The sequence below is a fragment of the Brassica oleracea genome, chromosome C8 (genome assembly GCF_000695525.1).
Source record: "Brassica oleracea var. oleracea cultivar TO1000 chromosome C8, BOL, whole genome shotgun sequence".
NCBI classification, from domain to species: Eukaryota; Viridiplantae; Streptophyta; class Magnoliopsida; order Brassicales; family Brassicaceae; genus Brassica; species Brassica oleracea.
This window is the reverse complement of record NC_027755.1, coordinates 23,183,187-23,209,917: the sequence shown is the minus strand read 5'-3', so window position 1 is coordinate 23,209,917 and position 26,731 is coordinate 23,183,187. Positions and strand designations below refer to the sequence as shown.

The 26,731-nt window shown below is 34.9% G+C and overlaps 6 protein-coding genes across 7 annotated transcripts; 3 read left to right on the top strand and 3 right to left on the bottom strand.

Moving 5' to 3' along the window:
- Window positions 1-2,503: 2,503 nt before the first annotated feature.
- Window positions 2,504-4,023, top strand: LOC106309746 (quercetin 3-O-methyltransferase 1-like). The gene is made up of 3 exons (XM_013746862.1): window positions 2,504-3,041; window positions 3,133-3,505; window positions 3,602-4,023. Exons 1-3 carry the CDS (start codon window positions 2,605-2,607, stop codon window positions 3,908-3,910), a joined length of 1,119 nt encoding a protein of 372 aa, XP_013602316.1. The 5' UTR covers window positions 2,504-2,604; the 3' UTR covers window positions 3,911-4,023.
- A 2,719-nt stretch (window positions 4,024-6,742) lies between these two features.
- On the bottom strand, window positions 6,743-8,015 carry LOC106308983. Its single transcript, XM_013746079.1, has 4 exons — window positions 7,980-8,015; window positions 7,919-7,929; window positions 7,090-7,588; window positions 6,743-6,982 (listed from the first exon to the last, which is right to left on the bottom strand). The coding sequence occupies exons 1-4, from the start codon at window positions 8,013-8,015 to the stop codon at window positions 6,743-6,745; spliced, it is 786 nt and encodes a 261-aa protein (XP_013601533.1).
- Window positions 8,016-11,674: 3,659 nt separating this feature from the next.
- On the top strand, window positions 11,675-15,933 carry LOC106307536 (chaperone protein dnaJ 10-like). 2 transcript variants are annotated; one of them, XM_013744516.1, is made up of 10 exons: window positions 11,675-11,912; window positions 12,165-12,224; window positions 12,621-12,703; window positions 12,831-12,987; window positions 14,241-14,367; window positions 14,455-14,613; window positions 14,783-14,961; window positions 15,048-15,128; window positions 15,249-15,383; window positions 15,560-15,933. In XM_013744516.1, the coding sequence occupies exons 1-10, from the start codon at window positions 11,826-11,828 to the stop codon at window positions 15,662-15,664; spliced, it is 1,173 nt and encodes a 390-aa protein (XP_013599970.1). In that variant the 5' UTR covers window positions 11,675-11,825; the 3' UTR covers window positions 15,665-15,933. The 2 variants fall into 2 exon arrangements, with proteins under 2 accessions (XP_013599970.1, XP_013599971.1); XM_013744517.1 differs by having other exon boundaries at window positions 15,252-15,383; window positions 15,560-15,884.
- Window positions 15,934-16,515: 582 nt separating this feature from the next.
- On the top strand, window positions 16,516-18,295 carry LOC106312551 (UDP-galactose transporter 2-like). Its single transcript, XM_013750111.1, has 5 exons — window positions 16,516-16,832; window positions 16,917-17,101; window positions 17,177-17,377; window positions 17,475-17,636; window positions 17,716-18,295. Exons 1-5 carry the CDS (start codon window positions 16,694-16,696, stop codon window positions 18,073-18,075), a joined length of 1,047 nt encoding a protein of 348 aa, XP_013605565.1. The 5' UTR covers window positions 16,516-16,693; the 3' UTR covers window positions 18,076-18,295.
- A 32-nt stretch (window positions 18,296-18,327) lies between these two features.
- On the bottom strand, window positions 18,328-19,687 carry LOC106312552 (UPF0047 protein YjbQ-like). The gene is made up of 7 exons (XM_013750112.1): window positions 19,367-19,687; window positions 19,233-19,293; window positions 19,049-19,143; window positions 18,941-18,974; window positions 18,787-18,841; window positions 18,671-18,713; window positions 18,328-18,535 (listed from the first exon to the last, which is right to left on the bottom strand). Exons 1-7 carry the CDS (start codon window positions 19,670-19,672, stop codon window positions 18,464-18,466), a joined length of 666 nt encoding a protein of 221 aa, XP_013605566.1. The 5' UTR covers window positions 19,673-19,687; the 3' UTR covers window positions 18,328-18,463.
- A 5,189-nt stretch (window positions 19,688-24,876) lies between these two features.
- Window positions 24,877-25,852, bottom strand: LOC106310118 (protein MIZU-KUSSEI 1-like). Its single transcript, XM_013747324.1, has one exon. It carries the CDS (start codon window positions 25,766-25,768, stop codon window positions 25,016-25,018), a length of 753 nt encoding a protein of 250 aa, XP_013602778.1. The 5' UTR covers window positions 25,769-25,852; the 3' UTR covers window positions 24,877-25,015.
- Window positions 25,853-26,731: the final 879 nt, after the last annotated feature.

The following is a 26,731-nucleotide window of genomic DNA, read 5'->3' as shown; positions in this document are numbered from 1 at the left end:
TTATGAGTCATAATGATGGGTATTGTTCTTATGCAGGGTTGCTATTTAGATTCGGTGAAAACTTTCTGAAGAAGTATATCTTTTTTTCTTCTTCATCTTTTTTTTTCATTTGTTGAAAACTTAGACTTATATATTTTTGGTAGAACGGTTTTTCTTTGTTAGGAAACAGAACGTCTCAAGACAGAGTATGATTAGTGGAGAATTCTTAGGATGGAGTTCGCGGAATATAAGAATCTCGTCTCTTAACTTTTAATTAAAAAACTAAAAACTAACTCTTAAATAAGAGTTTTAAAAGCTGGTTCTTAGTTTTTTTAGGTAAAAGTTAAGAGACAGGTTCTTGTATTCCGTTAAGAACCTCACCATAAAAACCCTCCAATAATCATGCTCTAAGAGGAGATGCGTCTACTCGAAATCTAAAAGGAAGTAAAATTCTAAAGAAATAGCAGTTGATGAAGAATTTTCTGATGAATCTCCTCCACTTCGGTGCTAAATCGATTCAATTTCACACCATCAACAGACATTGGAGATAAAAACATGGATACAAGGAATGAGGATAAAAAGAAGAAGAATTTCGATTGATGAAGGCATGAAGCTCTTTATGGTCAATTCCACCTAACTGTTTTACAATTATTTTCTATGTTTCTTTGAATTCCTCTTCTTCCATCTTGTTTAATGTTTCTCTCTATATTTGTTCTTTAGTTTTTTTTTCTTCTTCGTCAGATTTATTCTATTTCAATTAAAAATTAATGAATATTTAATTAATTTATCCATTGATATTATTTAACGTCAATTATGTACAAATAAAAAATTAAAAAATAATTATAAATAATAAAATATTAAAATAATTTTGATGTTTTGATATTAATTTAATTTCAGTTATTAATAAATAATTAAAATCAATTGTTTCAATTGATGTTAATACTTACATCATTTAGAAAAACTGATTTAATTTTGGTATCATTTTGTATAATTGATGCATATTTGTATGACTTACAATTAATGATATAAATATTAATTATTTTTGTATCATTTATCTATAGAATGATGCAAATTATTTGCATCACCACTTTCACAGTTATTTATTTAAGTGATGTAAAATTCTTTCAAATATTTAAAATAAGTGATGTTAAATGACTATTTTTTTGTAGTGCGAAAACTCGAAAAACATTCGAAAACTCTAAAAATACCAGAAGAACCGCAAAAATAGTCAAAAATACCCAAAAAATTATCCAAAATCAGACCAAAACACCCAAAAGACACCCGAATACCCAAATTATATTTTCTGAAAATCTAAATTTTTACTCGAAACCTAAAATTATATCCAAAAACCTAAACCCTAACTTAAAAAAAATATCTGAAATACCAAAATATACCCAAATATACCTAATATATATAATATTTTTTGGATACTTCGGATACCCGATCGGGTCTCGGATAGGACCCGGACTCAAATCAAGATCCGCAGATCCAAAGAAAAATGATCCAACAGGTATTTTAGTATGGCCCTAGACCCGGACACGAACTTGTACTTTCGGATACTTGTATTTGCGGATCGGTTCCGGTTTGGGTCTTAGAATCCAGATAATGTCCATGCCTATTTTGGGTCTACAAAGTTTTTGGAATCTCAATGGTTATTAAAAATATATATATGATGCAATTTGGTATGTATACCAAATATAGGATCAAATATCTATGTCGACGTTGTTGGCTCCGGAATGTTCATTTTGTGCTCGGTTTTGGTTTCTGAAAGAGTTCGTCGTTGTAAAGATCGGTTTCACTGTTTAAATATCATAGAAGACAAAAAATAGTACTACACCAAACTCTAGGTAAGTTCATCAATTATTTCTGAAAACCAATAATATTTTTGTTAAAAAGTATTGTGTCGATTTCTTAACAAAAATAATAATCCATTAAGGTTTAAAGCTATAAATAATAAAAGTATTTATTTTCATATTGTTTAAGTATTTTATATTAAAATTAAAATATCTCGTAATTCACATATTCATGTATCTGTTTTGACAGTATAAATGGAGTTATGCATCTTGGATATTTAACAGCTTGTGATGTTACACTCACTTTTTTGTCCAAATAATTGCCCCATTCTTAATTTTTTTTTTTTGATAGTGAGTATTATAATACTATTATGTTAGTCAAATTGAAGAACAAAATACAAAATTAAGCAAATATCTCCCATAGTTTTTTTTGTAAAATACTTATATAGTCACTTGGTTGATCTTTTTTAGTGTTGAAATTAGATTGGCTTGACTTTCACTAAACACAATTAGGAGAAGAAGAAAACTAAAGTGAAACAAGATCTAAGCCGCCACAATTTGCTCTTACTTTTCTACATAGAGACTAACTATTCAGCCAGCCAAATGGACCTGCAAGCCGACAATATACTTAAATGAAATTATTATAAAAATAAATTAAATAAATTAAAAGGAGGCTAAATCTAAGCTATAAGAAGTAGGATCCAATATCCATAAGCATCATCATCCGCAACACTACATAGAAGACACATAAACACACAAACTCTCCTTGTTTCTTCGCTTCTGATCAGTTTGATCACCAAGGTAGAGAAGGAACAAATAAAGAGAATTAAAAATGGGAATCCTTAACGAAGAAACCTTAAGCTCTAACCCCAAAAGCCAAGTTGTTATCGATGATGATAATGAGTTGGGTTTGATGGCCGTGAGATTAGCCAATGCCGCTGCCTTTCCCATGGTTCTCAAAGCTGCCCTTGAGCTCGGTGTCTTTGACACTCTCTACGCCGCCTCAGTGTTCCTCTCACCTTCCGAGATAGCAAGTAGGCTACCAACTACGCCTCGTAACCCTGAGGCGCCGGCTTTGTTGGACAGGATGCTACGTCTACTCGCTAGCTACTCCATGGTCAAGTGCGGTACGGTCCAAGCCAAAAAGGACCAGAGGGTTTACAAAGCCGAGCCAATATGCAGGTTCTTCTTGAAAAATAACATTCAAGATATTGGATCCTTAGCTTCTCAAGTCATTGTCAATTCCGACAGCGTCTTCCTCAACACTTGGTAATTTTTTATTCAACTCTTTAAAATTATAAAAAATAAAAATAAATAAAACACAATGAATCTTACGTTGTTGATATGCTAATATTCGTAGGGCACAATTGAAAGATGTGGTGCTAAAAGGAGGAGATGCATTTGGCCGTGCACATGGTGGCATGAAACTCTTCGACTATATGGGAACTGATGAGAGGTTCAGCAAGCTCTTTAACCAGACAGGATTCACCATCGCTGTCGTGAAGAAGGCTCTTGAAGTTTACCAAGGCTTCAAAGACGTGGATGTGTTGGTTGATGTTGGAGGAGGAGTTGGCAACACTCTTGGTGTTGTTACTTCTAATTATCCCAATATAAAGGGTATCAACTTTGATCTGACTTGTGCCTTGGCACAAGCACCTTCTTACCCTGGGGTGGAACATGTAGCGGGAGATATGTTCGTAGAGGTTCCAAAGGGAGATACCATGGTATTAAAAGTAAGTTTAACAACCCTCTTTGTTTACCACATATTTATTTAAGTGAATGTATGTATTACTTTGTATTTACTTTTGGGATTTAATTTGTTTTAACAGCGTATACTTCATGATTGGACCGACGAAGACTGCATAAAAATTCTTAAGAATTGTTGGAAATCACTACCGGAGAACGGTAAAGTTGTTGTCATAGAACTAGTCACTCCTGATAATGCTGAGAGTGGAGATATCAACGCGAACATTGCCTTTGATATGGATATGCTGATGTTCACACAATGCTCCGGTGGAAAAGAGAGGTCCCGTGCTGAGTTTGAAGCTTTAGCCATGGAATCAGGCTTCACCCACTGCAAATTCGTTTGCCAGGCTTATCACTGCTGGATTATTGAGTTCTGCAAAGAAAATGTTTAAAATCCAGAACTATGCTCTTCGTTAATTGTTAATTTATCTCTATGTTTCAGTTCTTTTCTTGATATATGTAATACGCTTCAAGCAATAAAAAGTGTTTGATTTATCATTGTCTCTACTCCTTTTTTTGATATAATACAGCCTCAAGCAATAAAAAAGTGTTTAATTTATCATTGTCTCTACTCTCTAAGAACTAGTTTTAAGTAATTGAATTCATATTTGAATTTACAATTTTTATTAAGCGCATCCGATCCAATAGCTTATCCAGTTCATAATAAGACAAGACAAGTTTGTAACCGTGTGTTTTCTGTAACATAATGAAAAAAGATGTGTTAAGCTTCAGAAAATAACTTGAGCATCTACCTTGAAACATCTATTTTCTTGTTTAATTATTTCAACTGCCCCCAAACACCTTAGAGATTAACCCAACAACCCAATTACGGGTGCTTATTCTTTTTTTAATAATTTTAAGTTGTAAAAGTGATTTAAAAGCCAACGGTAAGAACCCCGAACATTTTCATGGTCCAATGAGAGGCTTTTATTTTGGGGGTGCTTAAAAAACAAATTTAAAATATTATTTTTATTAAATATAAAATTTATTTATTAAATAAAACATAATAAAAGAAAACATTTTAAACATAGATTTTTAGATAAAAACATAAAACAGAGAAAAATAAAATAAACGAGAATAATTTGAAAGAAGCATCCGAGCTCAGTTGTTGTCTTCATCAAGTCCAAATTTACGCCATATATGTTCAACCAAATCAGCTTTTAGTTGTTGATGCATTTGTCTATCACGAACCTAGTTCGAACACCCATCATATTAGCGATATTTGAAGGGATATCTGTAGAATACATGAGATCGACATGTGAACTTCCGGTATCTTCTCCATGTTGGAACTCTGAAACATCAAACTGAGTGTATCCATCTCGTTCGTCTTCTACTATCATATTATGAAGTATGATGCATGCTCTCATAATCTTCCCAATTTTGACTTTATCCTAAAAAAGTGATGGATTTTTAACAATGGCAAAGCGAGCTTGCAAGACTCCGAAAGCACGCTCCACATCTTTTCAGACAGCTTCTTGACGTTGAGCAAATAAAACTGCTTGCGGGCTTTGTGGTATTGGAATAGATTGGATAAGAGTTGCCCATTTCGGATAAATACCATCGGTGAGATAGTAAGCCAAATGATATTGTCTTCCATTGACGGAGTAAGTGACTTGAGGAGCTTGACCGTTTATTATGTCATCAAAAATAGGTGAGCGATCAAGAACATTAATATCATTTAAGGTACCTGGAGGTCCAAAAAATGCATGCCATATCCAGAGATCATATGAAGCAACCGCCTCTAAAACGATTGTTGGTTTACCCGAACCACGAGCATATTGCCCTTTCCAAGCGGTGGGACAATTCTTCCACTCCCAATGCATACAATCGATGCTTCCTATCATCCCGGGAAATCCACGATGCTCTCCAATATCAAGTAGACGTTGAAGATCAGCCGCGGTTGGTCTTCTTAGGTACTCATCGCCGAACAAATAAATTATTCATTCCACAAAATTCTTTAAACATGACCAAGTTGTCGTTTCACCGAGTCGGAGGCATTCGTCGACCGTATCAGCCGCACTACCATATGCCAAGACACGAATGGCTGCAGTACATTTTTGAAGAGCAGAGAGACTATTCCTTTCGATACCATCTTTCTTTTCCTGGAAGTATTAAACGTCGCTGGAGAGTCGATCAACAATGTGCATGAACAAACGTCGTCGGAAATAATTTTCAGGATACGTTGGAGTATCACTGAAATAATCATTCCATAAACGTACATTGCCTTCTTCACAATTTCTTTCGATATAAGCTCGTTTTTTTCTTTTTTTCCTTTGTTCTTGATCACGAATGGTAAAATTCTCAAAGGCTTGATCAAAATGTTGATCAAAGATTTGATCAAATGCATCATCAAATGCATCATCAAATGATTGATCTAAAGGGGTTTGAGAAGAAGATGCCATATAAAAATTGTTTTGTGAATAGATTTTGTTTTGTGAATAGATTTTGTAATAAAGAGAATGAAAGAACAAGTGTTATATTTTTGAATATATTTTTTTTGTGTGATAAAGAGGCAGAAAAAACAAGAACAAGTTTGGTCGTAATTATTTTTGGTGTGATAAAGAGACGGAAAGAACAAAAAAGTTGTTTTATAGAGAGAACATGAAATTGGTTTGATCAAATTATAGAGAGAACATGAAATTGCTTGTATGGTTATAAAGAGAGAACAAGAAGTTGTTTTATAGAGAACATGAAGGAGAATACATATCTCCATAATCCGTGACTACACAAGAAAACAAAAGAGTAGACAAGACTAGACTACACAAGCATAGAAAAGTGAATACATGTGCTAGCCTACACAAGTCCGTGAAACTGAGTATCAAAGACTAGACTACATAAGCACAGAAACAAACAACTTGTCGGTGATTCTTCAAGTCCGTGACTCTTGAAGACAGTACGCTTCTATTCACCACCAAAAGCATCCATCCTGAAGAAGAACAACACCAACATTAGCAAAAACGATCACTGAACAAGTCCATAAAACAACCAGGAACAATTTATATACAAAACAAGAACATAAAACATATATATCTTATACTAGAAACAAGTCGATGAAACAACCAGAGATTAAAACAAAAACATAAACCATTTTATATCACACCACTAACCAGGACACTGAAACATAAGAAACAGGCCGATGAAACATAAGAAACAAGCCGATGAAATAAAACATAAACAGTGATTAAAAACAGAGACATACAACAACCAGGAAACTTAACCAGAGATTAAAACAGAGACTTAATAGACTTCATATAATTAGACATCAACTCAATAATGAGTTGCTTCTTCAGAGCTTCTTCATAATCAGCAAGGAGTTTTTGTTTTGCAATGAGACTGTCAAGAATCTTCATCTTCAACAGCCTTTCTTTGATCTTAAGATCCTGCTGCTTGATGCTCCACATAGTCTCAAACGCGTCCAGATCCTTCCCCTCCACCATCGTCTTCTTACCACGGGCTTTTGCAGCCTTAACACCCGTGGGACGAGTAGTTTCTTAAACAGGAGAGCTTGCTGAATGTTCGCTGTCCTCACACTTCCTATTTTTGGAATCATTTTTAGACGCAGACAGCTCACTCCACTTCTGGTCATTACGCAATTCTTTCCAAGCTGCTCAAGGGTGAACTTTTTGTTATGGTTTGTGAAGAAGATCTCGTGGGCAAGTTTGAGGAAATCATTCTCATTTTTCCCACTGGTTTTCTCTCTGTTTGCAGCTTCATATGCTCCACAAAACTTGCAAACTATGTCATTGATCTTGTGCCAACGATTCTTACAGTGAGCTGCCTCTCTCTTCTCACACCCATCAAGCTTGGGACTAGCATTGTAATACCCAGCAATTCTTTTCCAGAATGCAGTAGACCTTTGCTCATTCCCAACTATAGGGTCTTTACTTGTGTTCAGCCACGAGCTGATGAGCACTACATCGTCGGTTGGGGTCCATGTTCTTATTTCTTTACGAATGGCTTTAGTGTTTGCACCACGTTTTTCTCTGATGCCTTGACTGCCTAAGAAGGGAGCTTCCGATTCAGATAGTGAAACACCATCTGAACCGTTCCGGAAGACAACATTTTGTTGACTGGTAAGTAAGTCAACAAAATTAGCAGACTCGCTATATGGATTAAATTCCAATTTCCAAAGTCAGAGAAGAGAGAAAAAACATATAGGAATCTGTTTGGAGTTGGAAGAGAAGGCAAGAGTTTTAAGGAAGAAATGGACACTCGCATTCAAGATTCAAAACAACCAACAACAAACAAATTCGAGTTAGACATATTTCTACCTTATATTAATTACCCTATCACAACCGTAATCAACACACAAAGCAGACATTTTATTATCCGCAAAGCAAGTCATTTAACTCAACCACTTCTTTTTCATTTGGACAGAGACAATCACTTCTATTTATTACCAATTACCAACCTAACTCAAACATAAAGCATTCAATGAGATTAAATCATGAAGACATTTACCTGTATTCCTCCTCTGCTTTGAAGATCCTTCGTCATCTGCTTTGACGATCCTTCCTCATCTACCTTGTTTCATTGCGCTCAACAGACAAACACATAAAAAACGAAACAAAAATCAGTAACAGCTCAAAAGACAAACACACAGCTCAACAGACAAACACACACTTGATTCAATTAAGTTCCAATTCTCTTAAAAAATTCAAACCAGAAGCCAATCATATAATTCAACTCTTAAACAATTCAGACCACAACCATTCATGACACTGATTCAATTCAGTTACGGATCAATTGGTGTCCATTGTGATGTAACCCTTAAAACAAAATCCAGAACACACACATAATCAGATTCTCAGCAGAACCTAAATTATATCATTTCAAAGCATAACCTAAACCATATGAATTCAAAGCAGAACCTAAATTATATCATTTCAGAACAGAGTTCAAAGATGTAAGAGCTTTTAAAAATGTCAGACTTGATGCAGAGGGAAAAGATAAAATCTCTATTGCATTGTAAAAGCTTTTTATCAAACGTTCAATCATTTTAACAGAGCAAATCGTCTAGAACTTTTACCTCTATTGCAGACGAGAATCACAGTCAATACGGGCTTCTCGTCTTCTTTGATCTATCCATATGAAGCAACAAAGACAGAGACAAATCATGAGGCACATACCAACACAACAACTAATCAAAATACCAAAGAAGGATTCATATTTACCTTTCGTTTTGATTTCATCTGGGCCGGAGAGAGAGATTTCATCTGCTTCTTCATCATCAAGGAGATCGACACAGAGAGTCACAGAGAGATTCATCGGGGAGTCCTAGAGGAGAGAGAGAGACGAGGAGAGATCATCTTCGAGTGATTGCGTCGAGGAGAGATCATCTTCGAGGAGCTATCACCAGGAGAGATCATGGAGTCATCGGGGAGAGCGATAGGCACGCGGATTGAGGCGGATTCCATCGAGGAGATATCATCGATGACTGATTCCGTCGATTTCGCCAAGAGAGAACACGAGATAGAGGAGATTGACGCGGATTCGCCGAGAGAGAGACACAAGAGGAGAGGCGGAATCGTCGAGAGATGAAGAAAAAATGAGAGTTTGGTGAGAGAGAGAGATAGAGAGAGAAATAGACGCTCTCAATGGAATGGCCAACACGTGTCCATAAAACACGGCGCTTGTGAAGCTTAATTAAGCGTCGTTCCTTGTCTAATTACATCATTTTCTTTTATTTTTAAATTCTAAAATCTATAAGCAACCCCTTAAGCTACCTAGTTAAAGGTGCTCTTAGAGCTCTAACTTAAAGTCATGCTTACACAGAAAAATACAACAACTACTTTGACACTTAACAACTTCTCTAAACCAAACTACAAGCCATTATAGTTACCTTGAATCTTCTGGTTTAGTTTGATTACAAAAATGACATTACTCAACAAGGATAATGCTGGTTGTGTTGTGTCAAACTCAACAAATATATATATTAATATGTTTTTAAATTTCAAATGATTGTCCGGTGGTGGTCAAAACGTAGACGATATCGCCGTTCTTGACTCAGCCCTACTCATATACAGTTTGAGATTTTCCCGGCCATATATGGTACCTCACTAAGTAACATTTTAACTGTGAGAAGAGACTATTTGAATAACATTAATTTATAGTTTTAATAATATTTTTTAGACAAAACAATGATTTTCTTAATATACGTGTTTTTACCTAAATATCTTATATTTAAGAACAGATCAAGTATTATTTACAAAAAAAAGATAATTTATATTATAATAATATTTTTTGTTAGTAATACATATTTAAAATAAAAATAAAAGTAAGATCAACGTTATTTGAAAATGTATTAAACAGTGGACTTCAGTGATTTTAGATGATTTGAAAATGTTTTATTTGAAAACTTTTAGTTAAATATAAAATTCAAATCCTACGATTCTAAATGGGATTCTAATTTTTAAAAATGAAAATCATAAAATTTATCTAATTTATTCAAAATCTCATTAGACTTAAATTTTCCAAATTAATAAGTATTGACTACATCCAATTTGTATTGTATAATCAGTCCTGTCACTTTCATTCAAATAACATGTCACATGGCGAAATCAGCAAGTCGACCCTAAAAGTAATAACCTCAAACAATAACAACTAAACATTATATATAAATTATTTTTACGTATTATATACTTTTTTACACATTATGAAATAATAAATATATATTAAATATTAAAAAAGCAGTGACTATTATACGTATATTATCAAATTGATGCAAACATATAAATAAATTTTAATCCAAACACACTTTTTTATTTTATATGGTCTATATTTAAATTTAAATGATATTTACATAGATATATAATATATTTTTAATATTGATATTTATTAAATCATTTTTTCTACTCATATTTTTTAGATCATTTGTATCTTCTTATAACAAAACCTTTGAATTACTGATAACAATATTTTTCATTGTGTGATGTTTAATAGTTTTTGCAATTTATAATTTTTAAAAAAACCAATGCAAAATTTAAAATTTAACTATTAAGTTGTCAATATTTGTTCAAAGCTTTTATCAAAAAAATTGTTCAAATAGAAATTCAAAATTTAAATATTTACGTATTTTATATGGTATATAGTTAATTTAAACGATATTAATATATATATATATATAATCGTAATATTTATTAAATGATTCTTTATACTTATATGATTTTGTAATCATTTGTACCTTGTCATAAAAAAATTTAAACCATGGTTCACAAAATTTTTAATGTGCAATTTTTAACAGTTTTAGTAATTTATAGTCATTTTTAAAAATTCAAAATATCACATATACGAAAAAATCATAATTTTATTATATGGTTAATGTGGTTGTTTAATTTATTTTAATAAGTTAAAATTGAAAAAAATATAGAGAATACACTTTTTTTTTATCAAATCTTTATTATTCAAAATCATTAATTGTCATATATACTTTAGTCATATTAGGCAATTCCGTAATTTTATTTATGGAAAGAACGAAGAACATTAATAATTAATTTATGACTAGTTTAATAAAAAATTTATTATATATTTAGATGAACCAACATATTTCTCTAAAAATTCTAAAAATCATTGTGGTGATGATACATGACTACCTCAAATTTTGTAATGGTTCTCATTTACTATACAGGGGATTAACATTCATTTTCCCCTCATTAATGGCGTCCTTAATCTGTAAGATAAATAAAAAAACGATTAGATAATCAAAGCATAATTAATCCTAGCAGACGCTGACGAAAAAACACGTGGCGAATATAGATGTACGGCCATTCAGACAATAATAAAATGAAAAAAAATAAAACAGAAGTAAAGGAGCGGCTGTGGAAGCACCTTAGCCTATTGGTTAAGGTTTAAAGGCTTCTACATCCAGGTCTGGGGTTCAAATCCCAGACTATGCAATTTCTTGCAGATTATAGGATGCAAAGTTTTCGGAGGTTCCAGAGTACTGTAAGCAGAGCCGTTCGTTGTGGTCGCCTGTTGTGGTGAGAGCCTGTCCATCGAGGATGTCGTACATGCAGAACCGTATGTGGTTTCAAGTGTTTCGGGGAGAGCTTCATCGTGGAATCATTATTCGTGGAGCTATTCATCATTATCGCATATGTTGCAGGTAGTTGATCATCATATCTAATAGATTTAGAGATTATACGATGATGTAATGTGTTACCCAGCGTTAAGAAAAAGTAAAGGAGCTGTTGAGTTGAAATGAAATAGCCGGCGCGTACTTTGTCAACGTAACGCGCGTGGTGTGTTTTCGCTTCTCTCCACGTTGTGATCTGAGAGTTGCGGTAAAGAGATCGTGATCGGATAGTAATGGTGAAGGAGACGGAGTATTACGATGTCCTCGGCGTTAGCCCCACCGCCACGGAGGCTCAGATTAAGAAAGCTTACTACATCAAGGTCATTTCTCATTTCCCCAAAATCGAATCTCTGATTATACGGTTCTAGGGCTTTGTTTTGGATCCCGATCTAGATTTAGAATCCGGCGAGACTCGAGTTCGAGTTACAGGATGAGTATTGTTGCCCTCTGTGAGGGATTCAATCCGATGATTATAAGCTTAAGAGCTCAGTGTCTATGGCTCTCTAATGCTTTAGGTTGATTGAGTTTGACATTAGGAAATGCTGATTGTGTTGCTTGTTTGTCTTCTACAGGCGCGTCAAGTACATCCAGATAAGAATCCCAATGATCCTCAGGCTGCTCATAATTTTCAGGCAAGTTTAGATTTTGAGTATTGGAGTGGTGACCTTGAAGATTTTAACATAGAGGATGATGTATGCATTGTGTATTATATGCTTTAAACATGTTCATTTGGCATGAGTGTGGTAGTTTAGTTTCATCTTATTGTTTGTTGAGCGCATTGAAAGGATGTGATTTTTTTTTTTCATCTTAGGATATAATTAGTGATTTGGCAACTTAAGAGTGGAGTCGAGATTCCTTTTGTGTTTAGTGTTTGCTTTGCATGGTCTAGTTTTATAAAAGCATATCAGCACGACTAACAATAGCATAAGTTTTAAGAGAAGTAGATTTCCAAGAGATCAGCATAGTATTCATAATGCTCTCAGTATTCGTTGCCTTTCGTGGATTGAAAACAATGAGTTGTTATACAGGTGTTGGGAGAGGCCTACCAAGTGCTGAGCGATCCAAGACAACGTCAGGCCTATGACACAAGTGGGAAGGCAGGGATTTCAACGTTAGTGTCTTTTCTTGTTCTCTCTTTTGATAGTTTCCATCGGTGATTCGCTGTTTGCATCGTCGGATTTTGGGTGACATAGTTTGTTCGTTTCCCCAGTTCTTACTTGTGATGTTCATTATTGCAGTGAGATCATTGATCCCGCCGCAATATTTGCTATGCTTTTTGGGAGTGAACTTTTTGAAGAATACATAGGGCAGCTTGCCATGGCATCAATGGCTTCACTCGATATCCTCTCTGAAGGGGATCAGATTGATACTAAAAAGATCATTGAAAAAATGAGGGTAAACTTATCACCGTCTTTCCTGACATACTATACTGGAATGACATTTTTTGGAATAAAATCATTTGGAATAGATCATTCCATGGGATTCCATAAATTAGTTACCAGTTATCATGAATAGTTTCCAAACACAATTCCACTTATTCCATTTTTGGAATGAAACAAAAAAAATAAATCCTTTTTAAAAATTAGCCCTGGGCATTTCGGGTATCGGTTCGGTTCGGGTATTTCGGGTTTCAGATAGTTCGGATAGGGGGATAGATGATCCATTTACTACTTGACCTATTTTCGGTTCGGTTCGGATAGTTTCGGGTTCGGTTCGGTTCGGTTCGGATAGTAAATGTAAGAACTGGAAAATACCCGGAAAAAATTTGGTTCTCATTTGGATCTAGTTCGGGTTCGGATAGTTTGGGTAATTCCGATAATTTGGATAAAATATCGGTTATTTAGGGTAAAATATCAAATAATTAGGATGATTTAGATAAAAAAAATTTGATATTTCGGATTACTTTGGATATTTCGGATAAAACTATCCGGATAATTTCGGATACTTTCGGGTAGTTCGGATACTTTATAATAATTTAGTTATCCTCAACTATTTTCAGATATTTTTAATAGAACTTTAAATTAAAAATATATATTTAGTTATGTTATATGTATATGTATATATAATTAATATTTTTATATATTCGAGTACCCGTTCGGTTCTTGGTTCGGTTCGGTTATTTCGGATATAAAAATATAGGAACCGTTCGGGTATTTGAGGGTATTGGTCCGGTTTCGGTTTCGGATATTTCGGTTCGGTTCCGGTTCGGTGCTTCAGTTCCGGTTATTTTGCCCAGGCCTAGTAAAAATCATTTCTTTTATTCATGATTCTAAACTCTCGTGAATGAATGGAATGTGTGGAATCTCTACTCCATTTATAATTTCAGTTTTTATTCCATTTTTAACATCATTCCAATTTTTCCTATTCCATAAAAAATCATTCCTTTTATTCCTAATATTCCTATTAGAAATAACCAGTTACACCCATATATACATAATCATAAAACATAAAACAGGAGAAAGCATATCTGAATTCTCACACTATTCTGTTGACAATATTACACATCTGTTCCTGAGAGACAGTTGTTTAGATTATCAGGAGGAATTAAAGAATTTTGCTTGACATGTCACTTTGACAGAGAGAACAGAGTACCCAGATTCACCCTTTTTCGTAATTTGTTAATCATGTTAGATTGCTTTTGGTTTCAGGCTGTTCAGAAAGACAGAGAAGACAAGCTTGCTCAGATTCTTAAGGACCGCCTCAACCTGTATGTGACGAACAAAGACGAATTTATCAGCAATGCCGAAGCTGAAGTAACAAGACTCTCAAATGCAGGTAACATGTTATGTAGCATATTATTCCCCTTTCATAGCTTATGCTTTCCCTTTCAATCAATGCCCTTCTGTATCTATTCTTCAACAGCATACGGTGTGGAAATGCTGAACACAATCGGATATATATATGTAAGACAAGCGGCGAAAGAGCTTGGGAAGAAAGCTATATATCTCGGTGTACCATTTGTTGCTGAATGGTTTAGGACGAAAGGTCACTTCATCAAATCCCAAGTAACAGCTGCAACAGGTTAGTGACTAAAGGCGACCTCATCAAGATCATGTTCATATTAGGGCTATAAGTTATACAATGGGTTATCTAAGGAACATTTAAGTCGACCACTGAAAACAAATCCCAAGACCATTTAGGGAGAAACATGTAGTGACTTTTATTTTTTCGCTGCTTTCTATCGTCCTAGGTGCATATGCTTTATTCCAGCTGCAAGAGGAAATGAAAAGGCAGCTAAGTGCTGAAGGCAATTATACTGAGAAGGAACTTGAAGAGTACATGCAGTCCCATAAGAAAGTGATGATCGATTCTTTGTGGAAACTCAATGTTGCTGATATTGAAAACACTCTCTCCCGTGTTTGTGAGCTGGTATGTTTAGCTGTTTGGCTGTTTTAGCCTCTTGGTCCAATTTCTTTGCTATAACTACTTTATGATGTTTTTTTTCTTTTTCTCAGGTTCTTCAAGATCCCACTGCCAAGAGAGAGGAGCTTCGTGCAAGGGCAAAGGGATTAAAAACTTTGGGGAAGATCTTCCAGGTTATATTCTTTTTAATATGGTTCTTGGAGAATACAGCGCACATTAGTTCAAAATATTCCTGCGAGAAATAAGAAGGAAGGACTGATTAAAAAAACTCTTTTAACTTTCCGGTCATATAGAAGATTAAGTTGACCAGTGAGAGTGATCCTTTAGTAAGAGCCGAGCTTCACAAAATAAACGAAAATGGTCAAGACCGTGATGCATCCACATCACCAAAATCCGATGAAGCATCTCATTCTACATTTGGGCCTCAGGTACATCTCCTTCCTCTTCTTTTTCCCACTCCATCTACTATACACACCATGTTGCATTTACTAGTATATTCACATCAAGCATAACTGAACACCAACTAAAATGACTCTTAATCTCTTATGCTCCAAGTTCTTGGACAGCATTGTAATTGCCACTCGTGAAAATGAAATTTATGTAGGAACCGCAAAGCCCTTATGTGGAAGCACCGAGGGTTGGAGTTGAGCAGTTCGACCATTACTTCCCAAGGCCAGCGCCGCCTCCGGGAGCTCAGAGACACTCTTAAAACTTGCAAAGGAATGATTCATATAAAGAGATTACGAGAGGTAATCTCCCTTTTGTGCTATATATATATATAATATTTACAAATTTCAAGCCTTTATTTATGCATTTTGATGTACTATTTGCAAGTCGGTGGTGAAAACATTATGTAATTTTGTTATTTGTTAGTAGAAGAAATGATTGGAGGTTTGAAAAGCACATGATATCCCATCTTCGAGTATGTATAATGGTTTTGTTTTTCTTTTTGAAAATATATCTATGATGATGCGTGGAGATCATGTGGCGTGATTCCTATTCTGATTACTATATCAATAATCCTCAGATAAAGAAATTAAAAATCACACATATGTATAGAGATATATACATGTAAATGACCTTTTTAAGAAATACAATACAAGTCATAAATGTTACAAGAGGTAGCATTCCCATCGGACTAGAGATTTTGGGACCGATTTATTTTTTAGTTTCTAATACAGATCTGGATTTTTTTTAGTTTTTTCGAAAAGATGATCGGATATTTGGTGGTAGGCTAGTGTTTTCGGGTATTTGTTTACAAACTATATTGGGAAACATTTATCATAGAGATAGATTCACCATCTAACGAACGATGTATAGTTTAGTTGTGGACGTTAGACTTAAAGAAAATTAAAGGCATGAACGTAACGAGAAGATTGAAATTAAATACATTTGGTTGGGTAATTAATAAATAAATTAATTAACAAATGTTCCAAAAACGGAAGAATGAGGTCAAAACACTGTAAAACGACAGGCGTCAACATTTAATAATGGTTTTTTAACAGAGATGGTAATTAATTAAATTATAAATAATAAGAAAAAAACGTCAAAGGAAAGGCACATATCATCATCATCAGTGGACGAAGAAGATACCATAGACACTGACGAAGGAAAGCCTTCTCCTCCAGATCTCATCATCTTCTTCCTCCTCCCAACATTTTGCAGATAAATCGAGATCCAGATCTCGTGAAGCTCTCTTTGGATCTGAAAGCGGTGGGATCCAATACCGAATCGGGAGATGGAGAAGGCAGAGAGCGAGAAGAAGGCATCGTCGGTCTCCGACGTCGGTGCATGGGCAATGAACGTCACTAGCTCCGTCGGGATCATCATGGCTAATAAACAGCTCATGTCATCCTCCGGTTTCGCCTTCACCTTCGGTTCGATCTCTCATCTCTCTCATGGATCTCTCGATTTCCGTCTGACATTTCAATGGATCTCTCATCTCTCTCTTTTCTCATCAGCGACGACACTTACGGGATTCCACTTCGCGCTCACTGCACTCGTCGGCATGGTCTCCAACGCCACCGGCTTATCGGCATCCAAGCACGTCCCTCTCTGGGAGCTTCTCTGGTTCTCCCTCGTCGCCAACACCTCCATCGCCGCCATGAATTTCAGCCTCATGCTGAACTCCGTTGGCTTCTACCAGGTAATTTATCTTTGATTGCATTACTGTTGATTTCGATTCCGGGAAGTTAAATTTTTTTTTGTTTTGGATCTTTAGATATCGAAACTGAGCATGATCCCGGTGGTGTGCGTGATGGAGTGGATTCTCCATAACAAGCATTACTCGAGGGAAGTCAAGGCCTCTGTCATGGTTGTTGTTGTGGGAGTTGGGATCTGTACTGTTACTGATGTTAAGGTTAATGCCAAAGGTTTCATCTGTGCTTGCACTGCTATTTTCTCCACCTCCCTCCAGCAGATTGTAAGTGCTATTATTATTAATGCCAAAGGTTTCATCTGTGCTTGCACTGCTATTACCTTAAAGTTATTTGATAAATGATCTTCTCTATGAAACACAGTCAATAGGTTCACTGCAGAAGAAATACTCAATTGGATCTTTCGAGTTGCTGAGCAAGACAGCTCCAATCCAAGCCCTTTCCCTCCTCATCTTTGGTCCTTTTGTTGACTATTTCTTGAGCGGCAGGTTCATTACTACTTACAAGATGACTTACGGTGCCATTGTAAGTAAGGTTTTATACAATCCAAAAACTTTGCTTCGTCCCAGCTATTATCTGACAATTGACATAAATATCTATGCAGTTCTGCATTCTTCTCTCGTGCGCATTGGCGGTTTTCTGCAACATAAGCCAGTACCTCTGCATCGGGAGATTCTCTGCTACCTCATTCCAAGTTCTTGGACACATGAAGACAGTCTGTGTCCTAACATTAGGATGGCTTATCTTTGACTCCGAGATGACATTCAAGAACATTGCAGGGATGTTCTTAGCCGTGGTGGGAATGGTGATTTACAGTTGGGCGGTCGAGTTAGATAAACAGAGACAGACGAAAGCCACACCGCACGGTAAGAACAGTATGACCGAAGATGAGATTAGGCTTCTCAAAGAAGGTATAGAACATATGGATTTAGAAGACATGGAGCTTGGAGATGTCAAATCATAAATTGCATTTGGTTTTTTTTACTTCTGTTTATTTTGCATTTTCATTTGTATTATTTGTCTCAAAGAACCTTAATTTGATGAGCTCTCTCCTCTGCAGAGCACATTCTCTTATGTTTTTCTATAGATATATGTTTTTTTTGCTTCTTTGCTTAATATTTATATTCTTTATTGCACTTTTCACTTGTATTATGATTACGCAATTTTCTATATTCTTTATTGCACTTTCACTTGTATTATGATTAAGCAATGTTTCTGATGCAAATAAAACACCATAATGTGCAGATTACTAGCAGAGCAATGTTTCATAGAAAAAGTGAACAACATCCATTACAAGACCGCAAGTACATCCACGAGGTTACAAAAGCCCTTAAACATGTATAGAGACATATCTAGATTCCATTGAGTGTGACCACAACTTTGCGTGCTGTTGGAGCATCACGGTGTTCACATAGCCATATTCCCTGAAACAACCATAAAAAAATGGATTAAAGTGTACTGTAAGCAATGGCAGTATACCAAGAAATAAGATCCAGTTTCAAAACAATACACACCACAAATAAATATGAGGAAACATGAAAGCAGGTGAAATTGATTACCTGCCAGGTTCCCATGCTTAGTTTTCCTTTTGTTATTGGGATTCTGCGGAGGCAATAAAAGAGTTATCAAGTGAATATCCTCAATAAATTGTGCAACACACAGGATTGTGACTCACGTAAGCTGACATCCAAACATCGATGATTTGATGTGAGCTGGCATGTCATCTGGACCTGCAATGTTTTTTTACATGATTCAAATTCTCAACACTTGAGAAGAAGATAAAGGCAACAGCTTCAGTTTGATAGAAAATGGTAAATGGTAAACTTGACCTTCCATGGTATGCCTCCAAGGAGCTGACCTCCCCTAAATTTGCAAACGAGAAAAGGTGGTTTAATTCAGAGCACCAAATAGAGGATATTTGAGAAGGCAGAACATACCTCAGGAACAATGGTGTTCAAGAAAGTCTCAGTATCAGCCTGAACATCTGGATCATAATTCTCATTGATTGTAAGAGAAGCACTTGTGTGTTGTACTGCTCCCAACAACAAAAATTCAAACTTTAAATCAAGAATTCAGCAAAAATAAGACAAGAAGCTGAGAGATATTAAGAAGAAAACTCACAGAAGACATGAGCAAGACCACAGTTGAAACCCGACAGATCCTGTCTAATTTCCTTCACAATCTGTTCCAAAAAGAAAAAAAAAATAAACCCAGCAAATGAAACAACAGCCAGAAGTCGAATCAATCGAAGAGACCATAGGAGTGATGAGATGACATCCACGGCGTTGCGGTGGAAGAGTGATGGTTTTCTGAGCCCACTTTGGAGCACCAGAGGGACTCGCCATGGAACCTCGATCGGTTGCTGGATTCGCCGCTGGAGTGAAGACCGATCTGACACGTAGAGTAGGAGGAGCAACAACACCAGAGAAGATGCTCGTCGTCATAGCTTTTGTTGTTCCTCTAAGCCCAAATAACAATATGGCCGAACAAGAATAATACTCCAAGTCCGGAACCACAATCTCCCAAAAGGGCCTTTCACTTTCGCTATCGTCGCCACTCATTTCTTTCTTTCACTTCTGGGCCTTAGAATAATTATTCATGTGGCTATATCCAATGGCGAGAACAGCATGTAGTTCAACTTCTATTGGTAGAGAACGGCACTCGTTTTTTTATTGTATTCAATAAGAACCAATCAATGAATGAGAAGTAGATGGTGAGAATGTGGCAAATATTACTACAAATCACACAACCTTCCTAATCATAGTTTCATTTTCGACGTGGTCCGTTGGGTCAGGCCAATCAATGCCCTTCAATTGCGGCCCTAACCACTCCGATATTTGAACCCCAAACAAATGTTGAAATTCCCACTAAATTTTATGATAGACGCAGCTTCCTATGCACTTGAATCTGATTTTACAAGGGCAAGTTTGGTTGACTAAAATGTAAACCTACTTTGCTAATCATTTTCAATAACCGTCTTAACAATGATATCATCTCACTAATCGTGAACAGTGAACTCTTTCATTTCAGTTTTTCTTGAATTATCAGATTCCGTACTTTACTCTCTGATCTTTTGAGTCTTCGATTATAAGATGCAAATAGGTATCGTTGGTTTATCATTTCTGTCTCCTCACCTGTCTGAGGCATTTTTTGGGTTTATGTTGTAACCATCTCTCTTAAACTTTGTCACCTTGTTTATAAACATCAGTGAAAAAAAAAAAATGCAAATAGGTGATTTTATAAATATTGTTAATTATAGGCAGTGTAAGATTTAGAGCCGGCAAATCTAACAATTGAAAAGCCGTGCTGGACCAACTTAACACTGCCTCTCTCTCTGTCACCATTTAAGAATTTATTAGATTACTCTTATTGGTATTATTATCAATCGATATAATAATATACCAAAGCAACTATATCTCTTTAGCAAACAAAAACAAAGGAAATATATCAATGTCACGTTGAGCTAAATATGAGGTTTGTGATATAGTTATATAATGTTCTTTAAAATATTTGTCACTTTTTTATATAGTGATGCTTAAGTTAAGGTTGCTATTAATTGATGTGTGATTTTTTTTTTTTTTTGAAACAAAATGTGTGATAATATACAATATACTATAACTTGTTCTTTTTGCTAAGCTAATATAACTTGCTTTATGGCCGAAAAAACATAGTTAACACCCTAGACTAATCTTAGGTATATAGAACCCATGCGTTACACATGAATTAGAATCCGGGTGCACATGATAATTAACACATCAATTACACTAATACAAACCATAAATGTTCTGACAAACATATGATATTGATATATATCAACATCTTTTTAATAATGAGAAAAGGGAACAATGGGGACGAGAGTACACGTGAAATTAGACTAAAGGAGATGGGTTGTGGAGCCACTATGTTTATCTGTTAGGGTTTATATTGTACCCTCGTGTGCATCTCCCATTTCTCTATACCTTCTCATCCATTCTTCTTTACATTATTTAATCATACACATACAGAAATAAAATCTGAAGGATTTTGAAAATCTATAATGGAGAACAAGAAAGTCAGAGAAACAGTACTATCTCACACAAAAAGGAGACAAAAGAACATATCAATAAGACTCAAGAGTCTCACATACCTTGCTGGATATCACCATTGTGCATGGCTCTTGTCATTTTGTGGGACGTCGGCTTCTATTCAATTACTATAGTAGTTTCCTTGATTAGCAATTTAGTTTTTAGTCAATATTTTGGTGCGATGAGTGTATTTCTAGATATCATTAACGGGAGAGGTCTCTAGTTTTTTTTCTGAAGTATTATGTGAAATACTTGTTTTTGTTTAGTTAAATTTTCGGTGTGGGAATAATTCATTGATTTAATACTGGGTTTCTTTGTTTTTACATGTTGAAAGTGATTGTCTACATTCTCTGAACAACACAACACAATATTTATTAATCAGACTGGACCGTGCGTCTATACAGGGCCGGCTGATGACCAGGGGCCAGCAGTGCACCCGCCCAGGGCCCATTGTTAGAAGGGGTCCATAATTTCTTTTTTTTAATGTAGTAGTGTAATTCTATTTTTTGTAAACTATACGTATAATGTTTTAGAAAAACGAAATTAATAAATACAAAATTTATAAATCTAACTTTATGGTAACAAAATCTTATTTATGTTAATTTGATTAAACTTTTACCAAATTATAATTAATATTAAAATATTATAATCAACATTAAAAGTAGTTATCTAATGTGAGTTTTTTAGGCATGAGTGTATTTCATCAAGACGTATTCAGTGACAATACAATTTTAATACTCTCAAAATCGTTGATTCTTCAAGGATTCTTACATTGTTGATTAGTTTATGTAAGTGATCTTTAATATTTTTTTTTACTATCCTGTTTTTTGATTAGAGATCACTGATTTTTTTTTGTAGAGCAAAATATTTTTTTCGTTTCTAAAACGTCTGAGGATTTTTTTTTGTTTTCTTGTTTCAGATATCCATTTCAGTTTCACTTTCAGCTTCATCAATTCATTTTTTGATTCTTAAATCCAGGGGTACTTTTCTTTTTACTTAAATTTTAGAAATTAACTTGACTTTGAAGTATAGCCGACTAAAGATATTATATTTTGAAGGTTTTTGTAGGAATAAATGATTTCATTCTCAAGAAAAAAAAAGCTATAAAAAGAGCAAGACTGCTTTACTTTTATGCTTGTGCTTACTTTTTCAAACGAAAACGATTTTATTTTACCCTGTAACTACAATTTCAAAATTTCAATTTATTCGGTTAAAGATCACTTTTTTTTTTAATTTTACCCTAGAGCCTGTAAAAAGTCTGATCCGGCCCTGGTTGCAACTTCTTTCATGAAACACATCACATGCAACGAACTCAGCAAAGTAATTATCAGTTTTAATAATGTTTCGTTATTCATTATAAATAAAACTATCATATCAAGCATGTGCCTAGAAGGTCACTTTTTTTTAATTTTGCCCTAGGGCCCGTAAAAGGTTTGAGCCGGCCCTGCGTCTATATTATAATATATTTTTTTGTTTGTTATTGGAGCCAAATCTTAAATTATTGTATCCAATCAGACATTCAAATAACAAAAAGGGAATGCGTTTTGTTTTTCAAAAGATTATAAATAAAGGGAATGAGTTGAGCGACGTTGAATTGAAGCTCGGTGCGATCAAAGAGACAAGTAAACAAAAACAAAAGCAAAAAGAGAAAAGAGATCCGACATTGGCACTGATTTGGAATCGAATCAAACTCCGAAGCTAAAACCAAGACACTCAATCCTGTGGTTCTCTGTCTTGTCTGGTCTCAGTCGCATACTGCTTTAGCATGGAAATTTTTTTTTTTTTTGCTAAACTGTAAATATCATATAAATGATGAAAAGTTTTACAAAGTAAAAACCTGATTTCTGAACCATCCCGGCAAAAAGAAATAAAAACAGGATGGAACAAAGTTGAAGCAAAATGACAAGATTATCTTAGCCACATAGTCATGAGAGAGCTGAAGCCTTTCCTAGATTTTCTCGCCGAGATAATGTTACATACGTACCTGTCAATCCCATGAAACACCACAGACGCAGGCAAAGAGATTTTATTGTGAACAACATTGTTCCTCTGCTTCCACAGATGAAACACCACCGCTTGACATGCTAATTTACGCAGCAGCGTAATTCTTTTAGAATTTGATGATCGAATCCAAGACAACAGTTCAGACCAGTTTGTAAACAACCTAGAAGGAGAGCGACATCTTAGTAGCACTTCTTTCCAAACTTGCTTGCTATAGTCACATGCAATAAAGAGATAGTCCCTTGTTTCCATGTTAGAGGAACAGAGCGCACAACTTGTGGGAATCGGCATACCCCACGACGCAAGTCTCGCCCTGGTTGGCAATCTATCGCCATTTGCAACCCACATAGTGAATGAATGTTTAGGCACAGAACCTTTAAACCAGACCACATCCATCCGGTCTTTCACCTTTAGCATGGAAGTTCACGAGGCACCGTACGTGCAATTGACATGCATGTGGTGTCGTACCTTGGAATTTCTGAGGAATCTCCTAAACTATATTTGTCAAGTGATTTTGCCACATGTCCTCTTTACAATCAATTTCACAAAACAAATATGACATGACTACTTTAATTGATGACATGACTTCCGTAAAAATATGACATGAATAATTTCATTTAATGTTGATTTATATTTTTGGCAAATTTATTAGAATATAGTAATAATTCATATATTACATTTAATATTGGTAAACTTTTTTTTTAACTATGGTAATAACTCATACATCGTCTATAAAATAAATATATTCATATATAACATTTCAAATTTCGAAATATTATTATTTTTGTATAATTATCCAATTTGTATTACTAAAGCTTTCAAAAATTTCTTCAAATTTTTAAAATTTTAAATATCTAATCGTAAGATCATTAGTTTTTTATATACCTACAAATTTTATAAATATTGTTTAGGCTAAAATTTTGATAATTATACAATTTTATATCATTTTATTAGTTTTATACAAATTGATTTAATATATATCAAATCTATATATTAAATATTAGTAAGAAAATAGTAAAATCTATAATATTTAATAATATTTATTTTTAAATATAAATTAGATTAAAAAAATTATTTACTTAAAGCACATGGTGCAGGAAAATACCTAGTTAGAAAATAGATACTTGAACCATCGTTAAAACGGTGTAATTTGCAACTCTTTGCTTACTAGTCAAGAAATGTGTGTAGGTTAACTCCCTTTCAGTCTAGTATCTCACACCCACCTTTATTTTTTCCTAAAATAGAAAAATTATAGTATAAAGATAAGGTTTTCTTTTGTTCAAAAAAGATAAGTTTTGCTCTATTATATATTTTTTATGAAGATAAAAATTATATTTTTACTTCTATAGATAGAAGATAGTATTTTTTTCTACATATTTTTGCTTACAAATCTTTGTTTTTATAACGGCTATTTTTATTAAGTTTGTAACAAGTTTACATAATCCTCATGAAGCGGATGTTCAATGATGTGAGGGACGGACATAATAATGATAAAAAAACAAATTATAAATTTTATTAATCTATTTATAATGGTTTAACCCGCGGAAAAATACATTCTTGGTAGATACTTCGTAAGCGATATGTAGCTCCTTTAATTGATTTGAGGATATTTACACAATTAATTTTAGCCAGCGATTAAACGAATACATGAATCACGGGACGTTTAAGGGAGAATCCAGTTATATCTTCAAAAACCCATCATACATTTTGGAGAGAAACACACATGATAAATTGCATATACATATTATACCATTTTGGTAGTTTTACTTTACAATATACATGAACTAAGAAAAAAAACAGTAACAAGACAAGAAACTTATTATAATCTAACCCTCAATCTCACGATCTCAAAAGAAATATACTAAGCTCCTGTCCATAACTACCACCAGGATTCATCATATGAAACGATTCCGAGTCACTCGACCCAGTGACTCGCTCGAACTTGGCTCTCAAGTAAAGCGTCTGCTCCTCCTCATCCAACGGCACAACTCCAGCTCCGACCGAAACAGACTGCATCGTCTTAAAGAAAACGGCGTCGTTCTTCGTCACCTTTCTCCTCACAGCAGACCCCATCTTCCTTCCGTTGCAGTACATCGACCACACAGGAACGTCAAAGATCGACGACACTCGACTGTTGCTGCTGTTTGTGCTTCGACGACGGTCACACTCGAGGGCTATGCGTAGAACACCTGCTTGATTCATCTCTTTGGCTAAAGCCGCCGTGGGAACAGCTAGTTCAAGGAGGAGAAGCGGCGAAGATCCCACGGAGGCGTCCTCCTGGAGGCAGAAACTGACTCTTCCACGACGGTGGCCGAAGAAAGTTCCACTAACTATGCTGTTACTATGTGAGGAGGAGGAGGAATGGTCTGAAGAGGAAGAGGACGAAGAAGAGGAAGAGACTGAAACGGTGTCCTTTTGGTATGAAGGAGAAGGTTGTTGGTAAGTGCAACAGTATGGGAGCATGCATTCGATGAATGAACGGAGAGTTCGTCGGTGACGGAGTTCACTAGCGCAGTCGAGGGTAGTCGCAGTATTTATGGTTTGCATGTGATGACGACCTCTTTGCTTTCCTAAATCAACCATAGTTCTCATGGTTTTTTTTTTTGAGGTACTTGAGAGGGAAATTAAAGAAGAAGATAATATTGTAATATTTGGTGTGAAGAAGAGCAAGTTTGGTGACATATATGTATACTTGTGGTATGATCATGGAGAGTGGCGACTTTTCTTTGTTTTTTAAAATATATTTTCAAGTATTAATATAATAGTATATATATACTTTATGTGTCTTTCATTTCTTAGTCTAGTGTAAATTTCTATTTTTTTTTTGTAAATTTCTAATAAAGCGAGAAAGTCGAACTTATTTGCATAATGACTAAACTCGTGGTTATTTGTGCATTTACCACAAGATCATCACGGTTTAAATACTTAGAAAATTTGAAATAAAAACAAGGTAAAATTTGGAAAAATTTACTCGAGACACTTACAATTACCCTAAGAGACACATTGGGTATATAGAACACTTTCTCGTGTTATATTGTCCAATAAACCCTTTAACTAGTGTCGTAGTAGGTTTGGTTACATTCCCTAACTAGAGATAACCGACTAGAAACTGAACCAGCCACTAATCCATTTATCTTTATTTTTAAAAAAAAAAATTAATTCATTTTTTTGAAACCAACAAGACTAACTCTCCTCTTTTATGTATTTTTTAAAACAATAGATTCTATTCCCAAATTTGAAATTATATCTCCACTACAAGAAAACATAATCTTAACGAGGGCGGTTTTCCTCGCTAATTCGTCGTAAAAGAGGTTTTACGACGAATTAGCGAGGAAACGCGTTTGCTCGTTACACGTCTGTCGTAACAAATATTTTCTCGCTAATTCGTCGTAACTTAGCGAGGAATATATTTCGTCGTAAAGACGAAGTAGGACGATTCGTCGTAAAGACCACGTCAATATTCCACGTAAGGACGTCGCTATAATACCTCGTAAATACCTCGAAAATAGTTCCTCGTAACCTACACGTAAATACCTTGAAAGAGTTTCCTCGCAA

Coding starts and splice junctions, on each gene's coding strand:
- LOC106309746 (XM_013746862.1), top strand. CDS start 2,605: ATGGGAATCCTTAACGAAGAAACCTTAAGCTCTAACCCCAAAAGCCAA. Junction 3,042..3,132: donor AGCGTCTTCCTCAACACTTG/GTAATTTTTTAT, acceptor TAATATTCGTAG/GGCACAATTGAAAGATGTGG. Junction 3,506..3,601: donor GAGATACCATGGTATTAAAA/GTAAGTTTAACA, acceptor TTGTTTTAACAG/CGTATACTTCATGATTGGAC.
- LOC106308983 (XM_013746079.1), bottom strand. CDS start 8,015: ATGACGAAGGATCTTCAAAGCAGAGGAGGAATACAG. Junction 6,983..7,089: donor GCGTAATGACCAGAAGTGGA/GTGAGCTGTCTG, acceptor ACGGGTGTTAAG/GCTGCAAAAGCCCGTGGTAA.
- LOC106307536 (XM_013744516.1), top strand. CDS start 11,826: ATGGTGAAGGAGACGGAGTATTACGATGTCCTCGGCGTTAGCCCCACC. Junction 12,225..12,620: donor AGGCTGCTCATAATTTTCAG/GCAAGTTTAGAT, acceptor GTTGTTATACAG/GTGTTGGGAGAGGCCTACCA. Junction 14,614..14,782: donor CCAAGTAACAGCTGCAACAG/GTTAGTGACTAA, acceptor CTATCGTCCTAG/GTGCATATGCTTTATTCCAG.
- LOC106312551 (XM_013750111.1), top strand. CDS start 16,694: ATGGAGAAGGCAGAGAGCGAGAAGAAGGCATCGTCGGTCTCCGACGTC. Junction 17,102..17,176: donor ACTCCGTTGGCTTCTACCAG/GTAATTTATCTT, acceptor TTGGATCTTTAG/ATATCGAAACTGAGCATGAT. Junction 17,378..17,474: donor CCACCTCCCTCCAGCAGATT/GTAAGTGCTATT, acceptor TATGAAACACAG/TCAATAGGTTCACTGCAGAA.
- LOC106312552 (XM_013750112.1), bottom strand. CDS start 19,672: ATGAGTGGCGACGATAGCGAAAGTGAAAGGCCCTTTTGGGAGATTGTG. Junction 18,714..18,786: donor ATGTTTGGATGTCAGCTTAC/GTGAGTCACAAT, acceptor TTGCCTCCGCAG/AATCCCAATAACAAAAGGAA. Junction 18,536..18,670: donor TAAGCATGGGAACCTGGCAG/GTAATCAATTTC, acceptor TGGTTGTTTCAG/GGAATATGGCTATGTGAACA.
- LOC106310118 (XM_013747324.1), bottom strand. CDS start 25,768: ATGAGAACTATGGTTGATTTAGGAAAGCAAAGAGGTCGTCATCACATG.